At 48.0% G+C, this 12,100-nt stretch overlaps 1 protein-coding gene across 14 annotated transcripts in view; it reads right to left on the bottom strand.

Moving 5' to 3' along the window:
- ZNF385A (zinc finger protein 385A) overlaps positions 1–12,100 on the bottom strand; it is a 227,328-nt gene that overhangs the window by 5,239 nt on the left and 209,989 nt on the right. For all 14 annotated transcript variants that reach the window (XM_083490280.1, XM_083490276.1, XM_083490269.1 and 11 more), the window contains 2 exons: positions 10,885–11,229; positions 1,228–1,406 (listed from right to left, as the gene is read on the bottom strand). In XM_083490280.1, coding sequence (XP_083346406.1) covers positions 1,228–1,406; positions 10,885–11,229 — 524 coding nt within the window. The remainder of the gene's footprint in view (positions 1–1,227; positions 1,407–10,884; positions 11,230–12,100) is intronic.

Here is a 12,100-nt window from a genome sequence, read left to right as displayed (position 1 = left end):
CTACAAAGGGGAAGAACCAGGCATAATGCTTAGGAGCAACCAAGGAATCTTCACTCCCTGACTTGGTTTCCCTCAACATCTCCTTCCCTTCCCCAATCCATCAACAAGCATGCACAGAATTCAGTAAGTCAAGTTCTGACATGCTCACCGGAGCAGCTAATTTCTGTTTCCTTGTGCACATACCTAGGGGAGAGTCAGTGGGGTGTGGGAGGGCCCAGGCATTACTTGTACACAGACAGCAAATAATGGGGTAGGCCATGGTTGTCTGGTGCCTGAGGTGGGCAGCGCCGATGTTCTCCCCACTCCAAATTAACAGAGCACAATCCACCAGAGAGACCCCCACTGAATAATAATAATGATAATAATTTTTTATTTATATCCTGCCCTTCCCAGCCGAAGCTGGGCTCAGAACGGCTAACAACAATAAAAGTAACACAGTTTACATAAAATCACAATCAGTTAATTGAAATGCATTCTAAAATCAATTCATTCTAAAACCAAAATCAAATTAATGGCAACCAGTGGGCTAGAGTTCTATGTGGATTACCAAAGGAGGGGGTCAGACTGTGCCTTGGCCAAAGGCCTGGTGGAACAGCTCTGTCTTGCAGGCCCTGCAGAAAGATGTCAAGTCCCGCAGGGCCCTAGTCTCTTGTGACAGAGCGTTCCACCAGATTGGGGCCACGGCTGAAAAAGCCCTGGCTCTGGTTGAGGCCAGCCTAACCTCCCTGGATGTTTTTATTTGAAGACCGTAAGGTCCTCTGTGGGACATACCAGGAGAGGGGGTCCTGTAGGTATGAGGGTCCTCGTGGACAGGAGCTGTGCCCCATGGGTTATATCTGTCCCACACACTGCAGCTCTCAACAAAGATCAAAATGGGAAACCACTTCATTTTGCCCCCATCAGTGAGCTGATTCTGCCCCAGTGACTTGGGCTAAAGCCAGTGCTTAAATTTATGCAATAGGAAGTCCTGATAGGGAGCTGAAGGTACCCTGGAAGCTGTGCTCTTTCGACACAAAAGTTTGCTGTTCCCTAAACCTGGACTGACTGCCATTACCAAGAGGAGAGGGAAATGTACTCCGTGTGTGCTCAGAGGCACATAGCTCTTTCATAGCTGAGCATTATAAAATAAAATAACTTCGATTATACTGTGTCCCTTACACTCTTTCTAGCGGCACAAAGGCCTCCACCAGCAAAATAGACTGTCGTGGTATTAAAATGCCTCCCCACCTGTTTGAGCTGGATCTCCGAGTTGACTTTGACATTGCAGATTTCACAGTGGAAGGTTCTCTCCTGAGCGCTGGGGTCTTGGCTGCCCGGCTCCCCTCCAGTGGTGGGGCTCAGGCGTGGATATGCCTTGATAGGCCCCAACCCGCTGCGTGCTTCCAGGATAGTCTTGTGCTTTGTACCTAGGAAGAGAACAAGAAGCAGTTCTGTAAGTATAAAGGCTCAAAGCACCCTCTTGAGATACTTCCATTCATCAGATCTCTTATTTACAGCACTCCAGGCGGGATGCTTGCTTCACAGCGAGTGCTGTGCACAAAATGGATCATTAATCTTAACCAGCCCTCCATAATAGAAGGGTTTAAGTGAAAACTCTCTAGTTATTTTCATTGTAATTATAGAAATTATAGTCCTACAATTAAAGGAATTTAACCTATGGTTTGTTGTGCATCCCATGGTTCCCTGTGGGAAGATCAGTGGGGACATGGACCAGGGTCTTTTCTGCAGTGGCACCTTCTTTACAGAACCAGCTCCCTCAGCAAAACCACCAACAAAGGAACGTGTTTTTATTTCAAAGAGATGGTTAGCCAAAGGGGCATGATATGTCATCGTCTTATTTAACATCTGCTGCCTGTTTTTATGTCACAAGTAAAGTACAATTGGCAACTTCACTGACAAGAGCAAAAAACAGACCTCTCAAACATTGACCTAACACCTCCCTCCACAGAACCTCCATTTGTTCACAGAAAATCCCTCTGGGATTAGAAATCTCCTCACAGCAAGTTTAACTCTCCCTGCCCTCTCTCCCTACTAGGTTCTTTTACAATTGCTACCTCAAATTTAGGTTATAACCTCATGGAAGGGGGCATGGTAATAACCAAGTTTTCACTAAGGTGGATAAACCTGTACTGGGTTGCACTACTTCAGTGATGGCCAAACTTGGCCCTCCAGCTGTTTTGGGACTACAGTTCCCATCATCCCTGACCACTGGTCCTGCTAGCTAGGGATGATGGGAGTTGTAGTCCCAAAACAGCTGGAGGGCCAAGTTTGGCCATCACTGCACTACTTCATGCTTCAGGCAGGGATTTAAACAGTGGAATCCCCTTATGCACAACATTCCCAGAACATGGAAAACAAGCATGTCAAGGACGAAGTTAAGTTAACATTCTTCTCCCCAACATCTGGCTTTCTCTGTTGAGGGCCCAGGTCCCCCACTCATGACCTGTAGCATTGTCCCCCACCTTGCCCATAAGAAAATGGCCATGGTGGGGGAGGGCAGAGGCAAGGAAGCCAGGGTCTGCTTTCCAATCTGGCACTGTATGGATATAAGTCCTACGGCAGGAATCAAGGTCACTTTCAAATAGCTATACATTAATTTTAAGCCAATCGCACAGGGTTTTGAGGGGAAACCCAGGAAGCCCATAGGTTAAAAACTGTCGTGCGTGTGCAGCTGACACGAAACACAACTACCCTACTGATGCATGACATAAGGAGCCTCTGGGCAGGCCTATCGGATCAAATCAAGACACTGACGTAACAAACTTGACAGCCAGCAGATGTCAAAAAACCTAAAAATGGACGGGCCTATAGCCAGAAATTTGGTGGCAGTGATGGGGCCTAGAGTTACACTGAGGGCCCTCTGTAATTCGGTGCAAAAACAACATAAAACCTCGTTTCAAGAGATGTAATGAGTTTATAGGCACTTAATTACTTAGACGTTACAATAAAACAAATGTAAAAATATATTCACATTATATTCACAAGTACCAGTGTCCATGTATTAAGTAGGCAAGACCCATTGGCAGGAGCAGGCTTCCATGTTACTGAGCCACTGGGTAGGGTATTGCGTGGGCACTTTATCTTCCCTTACACCTTTTAAAGTCAGGGATGGGAAAACTTGTGGCCCTTCAGATGTTTTTGGACTCCAATCAGCTCCAACCAGCATGACTCAGTGGTCAAAGATGATGAGAGCCATAGCGCAACAATATCTGGAGCGCCACCAGTTCCCTATCTCTGCTTTAAGTAAGAGGGCTAGATGTGGTCTTCAAAAAACAGACAGTGTCCTGGAATATCCTTGCCCATGGGCCAGGCACCCCTCTTGTGTGGGTTTAGCTCAGAAATGATTGGATTCATTCACCTGAGAAGCAGTAACTTACTCTAACACAAGGTAATGAGGTGTGTGCATGTTGCATGTGACAAGAAAAGTTGCCACACACTAGGATTGTGCATATTTTGGGCGGAAAAAATAAATCCAAATCCTAAACCAAGCTAACCCTAATCATGTCCCCAAAAAGCTGAATTTGTACAAATTAAACAAATATGCTTTTATTTGAAATTTTATTCTGCTCTACTGGTCAAGGAGCAAAGCAATAAGGAGGGCACTGAAACATTGCTCTGTCTGCTAGAAATCCTGCTGAAATCTGCCTCTGCAGCCACGAGGACCAAACACTTGGGTTTTTGCCTGCTTTCTACATTGAGGCCCAATAGATGCTGAATTCTGCACCCAATATTAATTTGTGCATTTGTATAGTATGTCTGGATGCAGGTGGCACTGTTGGTTAAACCACAGAGCCTAGGACTTGCCGATCAGAAGGTCGGCGGTTCGAATCCCCGTGACGGGGTGAGCTCCCGTTGCTCGGTCCCTGCTCCTGCCAACCTTGCAGTTTGAAAGGACGTCAAAGTGCAAGTAGACAAATACCTTCTCTGGCGGGAAGGTAAACGGCGTTTCCGCGCGCTGCTCTGGTTCACCAGAAGCGGTTTAGTCATGCTGGCCACATGACCTGGAAGCTGTACGTCGGCTCCCTTTGCCAATAAAGCGAGATGAGTGCCGCAAGCCCAGAGCCAGCCACAACTGGACCTAATGGTCAGGGTCCCCTTTATAGTATGTCTGCAGAGTTAGGGAATGTACACCCCCCCCTACCTTGCCCAGCTGCCACTGTTCATGAAGAGGGGACAGAGAAAAATTAAACCAGCCACATATGCACAAAACATTCAAAAGTACAGTTCTCCCCATCCTACACCCCCCCCAAATCTTCAGGAGAAGAGGCAGAATTCCAAACTTCACACGAGCCCGCCTTTATTAAGGTGAGGTGGCCATAACTCTGGAACAGAAGGTCCCAAATTCAGTTCCCGGCATCTCAGGCCAGGGGTGGGGTGGGGTGAGGAAGCGGCAAGGTCAGGGGAGCGCAAAGTTAGTGCCAGGGGCCCCACAGGTATGTGCACACCTGTGCCACTGCTGCCGCCAAACTGAAGCTCCCCACGCTTCACCCCATCCTGCCACTGCCTTGATTCCGCCGCCGCCGCCATGGCATGTGCCGCCGCTGCAGAACCACCAACACAGAGCTAGAGCCTGACTTGATACAAGGCAGCTTCCAACGTTCCTAAATCCAGCTGTTTCTGGAAACGATGGGAAAAGTAATCCCCTACTGTAGCATATCAGTTAAGAGTATGAGCTATGAAATCAGGAAAAGCCTGGTTCAAATCCCAGCTCAGGGAGCCAAAGAAGAGGCAAAGCCTCGAAGATGCGCTGAGAAATGAGTCTTGTTCAAATAATACACAGTCCTTGTGAGGCAATAAAAGGCCAAATGTGTTTCAACTGATGACAGCCTTCGTCAGGGGCTCAATATTAAGGCTCTCCACTCATGTGAAGGTTAGTATCAACCAAAACACGTTAGGCAGTTTATTGTTCCATAAGGGTTATGATTACTTGATAAAAGATTTAATTTTGCAGTACTGTTCTGAGGCTTCCTTTCGTTTTTGGTGCTGCCCAAATCTTGCTTCAGCCACCAACTAACTCCTGAGGTGGCCTAAGTGAGACCTCCAGGTATTGGGCGGTATACAAATTTAATAAATAATAATAAAAGCCACTCTTCTTCCACCCCAGTCCTATCACCATTCCCTACATTGTGGGGGAGAATTACAACACTTACTTGTAGAGCTGGTGGGAGGTTTCATAGAATCATAGACTCATAGAGTTGGAAGAGACCACAAGGGCCATCGAGTCCAACCCCCTGCCAAGCAGGAAACACCATCAGAGCACTCCTGACATATGGTTGTCAAGCCTCTGCTTAAAGACCTCCAAAGTAGGAGACTCCACCACACTCCTTGGCAGCAAATTCCACTGTCGAACAGCTCTTACTGTCAGGAAGTTCTTCCTAATGTTTAGGTGGAATCTTCTTTCTTGTAATTTGGATCCATTGCTCCGTGTCCGCTTCTCTGGAGCAGCAGAAAACAACCTTTCTCCCTCCTCTATGTGACATCCTTTTATATATTTGAACATGGCTATCATATCACCCCTTAACCTCCTCTTCTCCAGGCTAAACATGCCCAGCTCCCTTAGCCGTTCCTCATAAGGCATCGTTTCCAGGCCTTTGACCATTTTGGTTGCCCTCCTCTGGACACGTTCCAGTTTGTCAGTGTCCTTCTTGAACTGTGGTGCCCAGAACTGGACACAGGACTCCAGGTGAGGTCTGACCAGAGCAGAATACAGTGGCACTATTACTTCCCTTGATCTAGATGCTATACTCCTATTGATGCAGCCCAGATGCTATACTCCTATTGATCCAGTTTACTTTGAGTCAAACTACAGGTTGTATTAAAAGTGTTTTTCACCAATGTGCTGAGAAGTGCCCACATCTTTTTCTAAATCAGCCATGGGTGGGGGGTCCCTGATCCAGATTGGGATAGGCAAAGGGACTACCATCCTTTCTCTGTGCTGTTTTTTCTGTCAACACCACCTCCTCTCCCACCAAACTACTATTTGCTCCCAAAGGTGTGTAGGACCCGCCCTGTGGAACGCCCTCCCACCAGATGTCAAAGAGAACAACAACTACCAGACTTTTAGAAGACATCTGAAGGCAGCCCTGTTTAGGGAATTTTTTAATGTTTGATGTATTACTGTATTTTAATATTTGGTTGGAAGCCGCTCAGAGTGGCTGGGAAAACCCAGCCAGATGGGTGGGGTAGAAATCATTTTTTAAAAAAAATATTATTATTGAAATATACGGGTGGGAACGGGTTAAGCTCCCCTCTCACCTGCTTCATGGTCTTCATCCAAACTGGGGGGCTCCAGCAGCTCGCCCCCCCCCCCCCCCGTCCTAAGCATGTTACTTTAAAAGGCTTTCACCACAATGTGTGGCTTGGACCTTAGATAATGCCTGTGAGGGTTTTGAATAATTGAAATGTGCTGTATAAAGTGCTAAGCATTATCATTAAAACAAAACATAACAGCCCCTTCATACTGTCACAGTTCTGAGGAACTGTCTATAACAGAGAGAGGCACTAGGGCTGAGCCTCCCAAACTTGGGTCTCTGGCTGTTTTTGGACTACAACTCCCATCACCCCTGACCACTGGTCCTGCTAGCTAGGGATGATGGGAGTTGTAGTCCAAAAAAACAGCCAGAGACCCAAGTTTGGTCATCACTGTACTAGGGGATAAGCCTCAGAATACGATACCGCAGACAAGGTGCCAACCAGGCCAGAGCCTTGTTCTTGCTGGCACAATGGTTAAGCCCAGCCCTGCTCTAACAAACCCTTCCTTCTTTTTTTACCGGTTTTCAGCAAAGTATACGGTTTTTCCAGGTAATGACTCAGTACCACAGAACACCCTACTATTCTATTTTTACCAAAATGGAAGGCAAAGCTCTTCTCTTTGCCTTGCCTTCCCCCCCTGCCAGGGCTGGCTGGAGCAGAGTAGGCCTACAGGCAGCAAATGCTGGCTGCCAGCACAGGGTGGGAAATGATCCATTGCTTATTTTATTATTATATATATATATATATATATATTTCTATGCAAGGAGGAGGAGGCTAGAGAAGGGGAGAGAAGCACTATTCGGATTTCCTTCCTCAGGCACTAACATGTCTTGGGTCACCCTGCTTGCTATGATGGCCTTGGCTTTGCTGCCGAGGCATCGCAGTTCTGACCCTCCGGACCCTTCCAAAGTCTCCAGTTTCCTTTGAAGCTGCTCAGCGGCCTCTCGGCCACAGCGCTGCGGCTCTTGACTAGATGCTAATGCATGTGGAAGGGAGATACAGGCCGAGGTGAGGCATGCAAAGGGACGAGAAAGGATACAGCTTGCTGAAAGGCACGGCCTCGCTCCAGAGCGGCTGCTGCGCTGCTCTCGTCTCCTGATTCTCCAGACCTGGAAAGTTGGTTGGGAGAAGGGAGCAGGGGTTTCCACAGGAAACTCCTGTGCCTGTGAGCTCATTTTTGTGGGGAATGCCTGACGGGCTGCCAACAGGGGCTCTGCAGCCGCACCCAAGGCTCCAGCTATTGTTTCCATGGTGACAAAGCCAAAGCTGCAAAGCACTACAGTGGTGCCTCACAAGACGAAAAGAATCCATTCTGTGATTCTCTCCGTCTAGCGGTTTTTTCGTCTTGCAAAGCAAGCCCATTGACGGATTAGCGCTATTAGCGGCTTTTAGCAACTTATCTGCTGATCGGATCAGCTGATAAGCGGCTTAGCGGCTTAGAAAAAGGGGGTGGGGAGGGGGAAAAACCAGCAGGAACTCGCAAGACATTGTCGTCTTGCGAAGCAAGCCCATAGGAAATTCATTTTGCAAAGCACCTCCAAAACGGAAAACTCTTTCGTCTAGTGAGTTTTCCGTCTTGCGAGGCATTCGTCTTGCGGGGCACCACTGTATGGAGAAAGGAGACAAAAGAGCTGAGTTTGGGGCAGGGGAAAGAGAGGAGGAAGGAGTGGCAGGAAGGTTGCCACTTTTTTCTGGCAGGGCTCCTTTGTCTTTATCAGCTGCTGAAAGTTGGGCTAGGAGGAGAAATGGAGCATTTTTTACTGGCATAGTAGGGCAATGGCTATTAAGATTGAGCAGGGTGTAGAAGATGCGCATGAGACTACTTAAGATCAACAAAGACTAGTACAGGGATGGAAGAATCCTTATGTTCCAGAATTGCCATAACCCCTAATCATTGGCCATGCGGGCTGGAGGTGATGGGAGCTTGAGGTCAACAGTGCCTGGAGGGGCTAAAGTTAGTAAAGGTAAAGGGACCCCTGACCACTAGGTCTAGTCGTGGCTGACTCTGGGGTTGTGGCGCTCATCTTGCTTTGCTGGCCGAGGGAGCCGGAGTACAGCTTCTGGGTCGTGTGGCCAGCTTGACTAAGCCGCTTCTGGCGAACCAGAGCAGCGCACGGAGACGCCGTTTACCTTCCTGCCGAAGCGGTACCTATTTATCTACTTGCACTTTGACGTGCTTTCAAACTGCTAGGTTGGCAGGAGCAGGGACCAAGCAATGGGAGCTCACCCCGTCGCGGGGATTCGAACCGCCAACCTTCTGATCGGCAAGTCCTAGGCTCTGTGGTTTAACCCACAGCGCCACCCTAAGGTTACCCCCCCCTTTACTAGGGCAGTGGCAGAACAGGTGTTGCCTTCTTGTTCTATTCCGAACTGGGGCTCATCCACACAAGGTTAACGTAGAATTGCAGCTGTGTTTGCATATCGTCTTCATTCAAGTGGCAGTCTGCAACTTCCCCCTGCTAAATTCTTATCTTATGGATGCACAGATAATCTGATACAGGATAAAAAATCAAATATAAAACCATGTCACCCAACTGTGGATGCACTGAAGCACATTGTGCGGGTGGGCAGGCTTCTTTTTGTTTTTACACATGTGGTATCATTTCACTTGGGGGGAGCATCTGGTGCCACCCCCACTACTTTTATTTTGTTTCCATCAGCCCAAAGGAAAGGACGCAGACTGCCCTTTCCCGCTGGTTGCTGCTGAAGGCATATTCACCATTATTTTTTAAACAGCCATTTTGCGCAGAACTGCTCTTGCACAGAGTAGCTGTATTCAAAATTAAAACAAAATGTGGCCTTGCAGGTGCAGGAGGTGAGAAAGGAAAAGGAGAGCAAAGGAAACATTTGGCAGTCTTTCATGCAAGTGAATTCAAATACTTGCCATGCTTGGAGCAACACACACACACACACACACACACACACACTATTCTTTTAGACACATCTTAAAATTATATTTGACTGCTCTTTTGGGTATATTGGAAAACTTGCATATTGTTCTAAAGGTGCATGCAGAGCTAAAGAAATACCTGTACGCACAGCCACAATGGGCCTCAGGTTTCTGGAACTTATGGGGAAGTACTACTTGTGAGGAGGGGACAATGTACAGCATGAACACATCAAGCACTGCCCACGAGTGTGGACAGGAAACACCGAGAAAGATTCCAGAGGTATAAAACTGAAAGCACAAAAGGACACATGGGAACAGCAACCCATGAACGGGCGCATGAATCCCCGAGCATGGACACAGCCTTGGATCAGCTATCCTGCACATTCAAAGATTTGCCCGTCCTCTCCCATCTCTCTGCCAGTCCAGGGCCTTCACATGGAACACTTTTCTTTCATCTCCACCATTTCTTACCGTAGAAAGAAAGAAAACAAAAGCTTCGTCTTCAGACACTAAAGGAAATATTTACGCACTTCAGTGCTGTTCAGTGTGCTGTTCAATTGGCGCTAAGAGATTTTGAATGACTCTGGCTATGGTGCTGAAGTTCCGCTGGAAAGCAAGTGGGGATTGACACCTCGCGAGAAGCCAAAGGGGAGGCTGAATGCAAATTCTAGTACTGATGAGCACAGCTCCTTGCTCCTACCAGTCTCTCCAAAACTAGAACTAATTACACAGAATAGGGGAAAGAAGCTATGCAAATGTGTATATGAGATTCAGAATCCCCTTTTTCTTGATCCAGGATTTGGAATATCTGGGTGCAGAACATGAGGGGTGGGAACAGGGAATGTTGTTTTCTAAAATGCAGACTATACAGCTCTGGTTATCACCAGCTGGAACACACAACTCATAAAACTGTTTTTCCAAATTACCATGTTATTACACTGATGCATGTAATGATAGTTTGATGCCCAACCTCCTTCATTTGCAAGAAACTTTAAAGCAGGGAAGCTGTGAGAGGGGCAGGGAGGGGGAATGGGAGCGCAAGCCCCCCCCCCCTGCCCCTTGATTTTCACCTGATTCATACCACCACTACCAAGTTGCTTTTATCCTTGCTGAGATTTTGGGCTGATGGGTCCGCAATCCTGCAGCAGAAAAAGCAGCTTAGGTAGTAATTTCAAGTGGAAATTAGTGTGGCCCTAATTTCAAGTGGATGGGACGCGGGTGGCGCTGTTGGTTAAACCACAGAGCCTAGGACTTGCCAATCAGAAGGTCGGCTATTCGAATCCCTGCGACGGGGTGAGCTCCCATTGCTCGGTCCCTGCTCCTGCCAACCTAGCAGTTTGAAAGCACGTCAAAGTGCAAGTAGATAAATAGGTACTGCTCCGACCGGAAGGTAAACGGCGTTTCCGTGCGCTGCTCTGGTTTGCCAGAAGCAGCTTAGTCATGCTGGCCACATGACCCGGAAGCTGTACGCTGGCTCCCTTGGCCAATAAAGCGAGATGAGCACCGCAACCCCAGAGTCAGCCACGACTGGACCTAGTGGTCAGGGGTCCCTTTACCTCTACCTTTAATTTCAAGTGGAAATTGACTGGGATAAGTACTACCCACTTCCCAAAATCTGTGCTGCAAACCACCTCCCCACAAGGGCACTTTGCAAAGGAGAAGTGAGCCCTGAACAGGACTATGAAGTGGTAATGAGAAATCCTATCTCATGAAAATATGCTCCCCCCAAAAAAAGTTTTTACCTTTGTTGTGGGCCTCGAGTTGAGACAGTGAATTGACAGCCACTTTGCAAAGTGCGCAGTACAACAGCTTCTTGGCCTTCTCTTCGTCAGGCTTGGTGTTGCCGTTGCTACTGGGTGCTGCCCCTGAAGTGGCTGGAACTCCAGTTGCCGTAGAGATCTCTCCCACCTTCGTCACCCAGGTTTGCCCACTCTTGGAACTCTGGCTAGGTTCTGGGCAGGGGGCTGAGTGGGGCGGCGGGGGCGCTGCTGCCGCCGGAGACACCAGACAGGGCTGCTTATCTGGAGAGGTGGGAGCAGGGACGGGGGGCACCGTCACCGAACCTCCGATGCCGTTCAGTTGCTCGGCTGCATGAGAAAAAGAGAAGGCAGTTAAGTAGGGATGGAGCAGGAACAGGGCAGATATAGATACAGAGATACACACACACACCTATGGCCAGTGCTTAATTTACGAAATGCCAAGTTGGGGGGGGCTCAAAGTAAGGATTAATTTCAGCTCAAGCTCACCAGGGCTCTACCCCAAAATCTTTTTAATTGCAGGGCTTAAGCAGAGAGCAACGCCAAGCACATCACTACAGTGGTACCTCGGGTTACATATGCTTCAGGTTACATTATTTTTTTATTATTTTTTAAGTGCAAGCATTTTAATGCAAAAGTCTCTGTATACAGGGGTACCTCAGGTTACATAAGCTTCAGGTTACATACGCTTCAGGTTACAGACTCCCCTAACCCAGAAATAGTACCTCGGGTTAAGAACTTTGCTTCAGGATGAGAACAGAAATCGCACAACGGCAGCGCGGCAGCGGAAGGCCCCATTAGCTAAAGTGGTGCTTCAGGTTAAGAACAGTTTCAGGTTAAGAATGGACCTCCGGAACGAATTAAGTACGTAACCAGAGGTACCACTGTAATAGTAAACACAGAACACATGGCTCACTGGATAGCTCAGTTGGTTAAGAGTGTGGAATTGATAATGCCAAGGTTGCAGGTTTGATCCCCATACGGGACAGTCGTGCATTGCAGGGTAAAAGTAAAGGGACCCCTGACCATTAGGTCCAGTCGTGGCTGACTCCTGGGGTTGCGGCGCTCATCTCGCTTTATTGGCCGAGGGAGCTGGCGTACAGCTTCCAGGTCATGTGGCCAGCATGACTAAGCTGCTTCTGGCGAACCAGAGCAGCACACAGAAACGCCATTTACCTTGGGCTAACTAATCCTCAGGGCC

Source organism: Podarcis liolepis (genome assembly GCF_965112155.1).
Source record: "Podarcis liolepis genome assembly, chromosome: 2".
NCBI classification, from domain to species: Eukaryota; Metazoa; Chordata; class Lepidosauria; order Squamata; family Lacertidae; genus Podarcis; species Podarcis liolepis.
The sequence above is the reverse complement of the archived record's forward strand: the minus strand, read 5'-3'. Positions and strand labels throughout refer to the sequence as shown.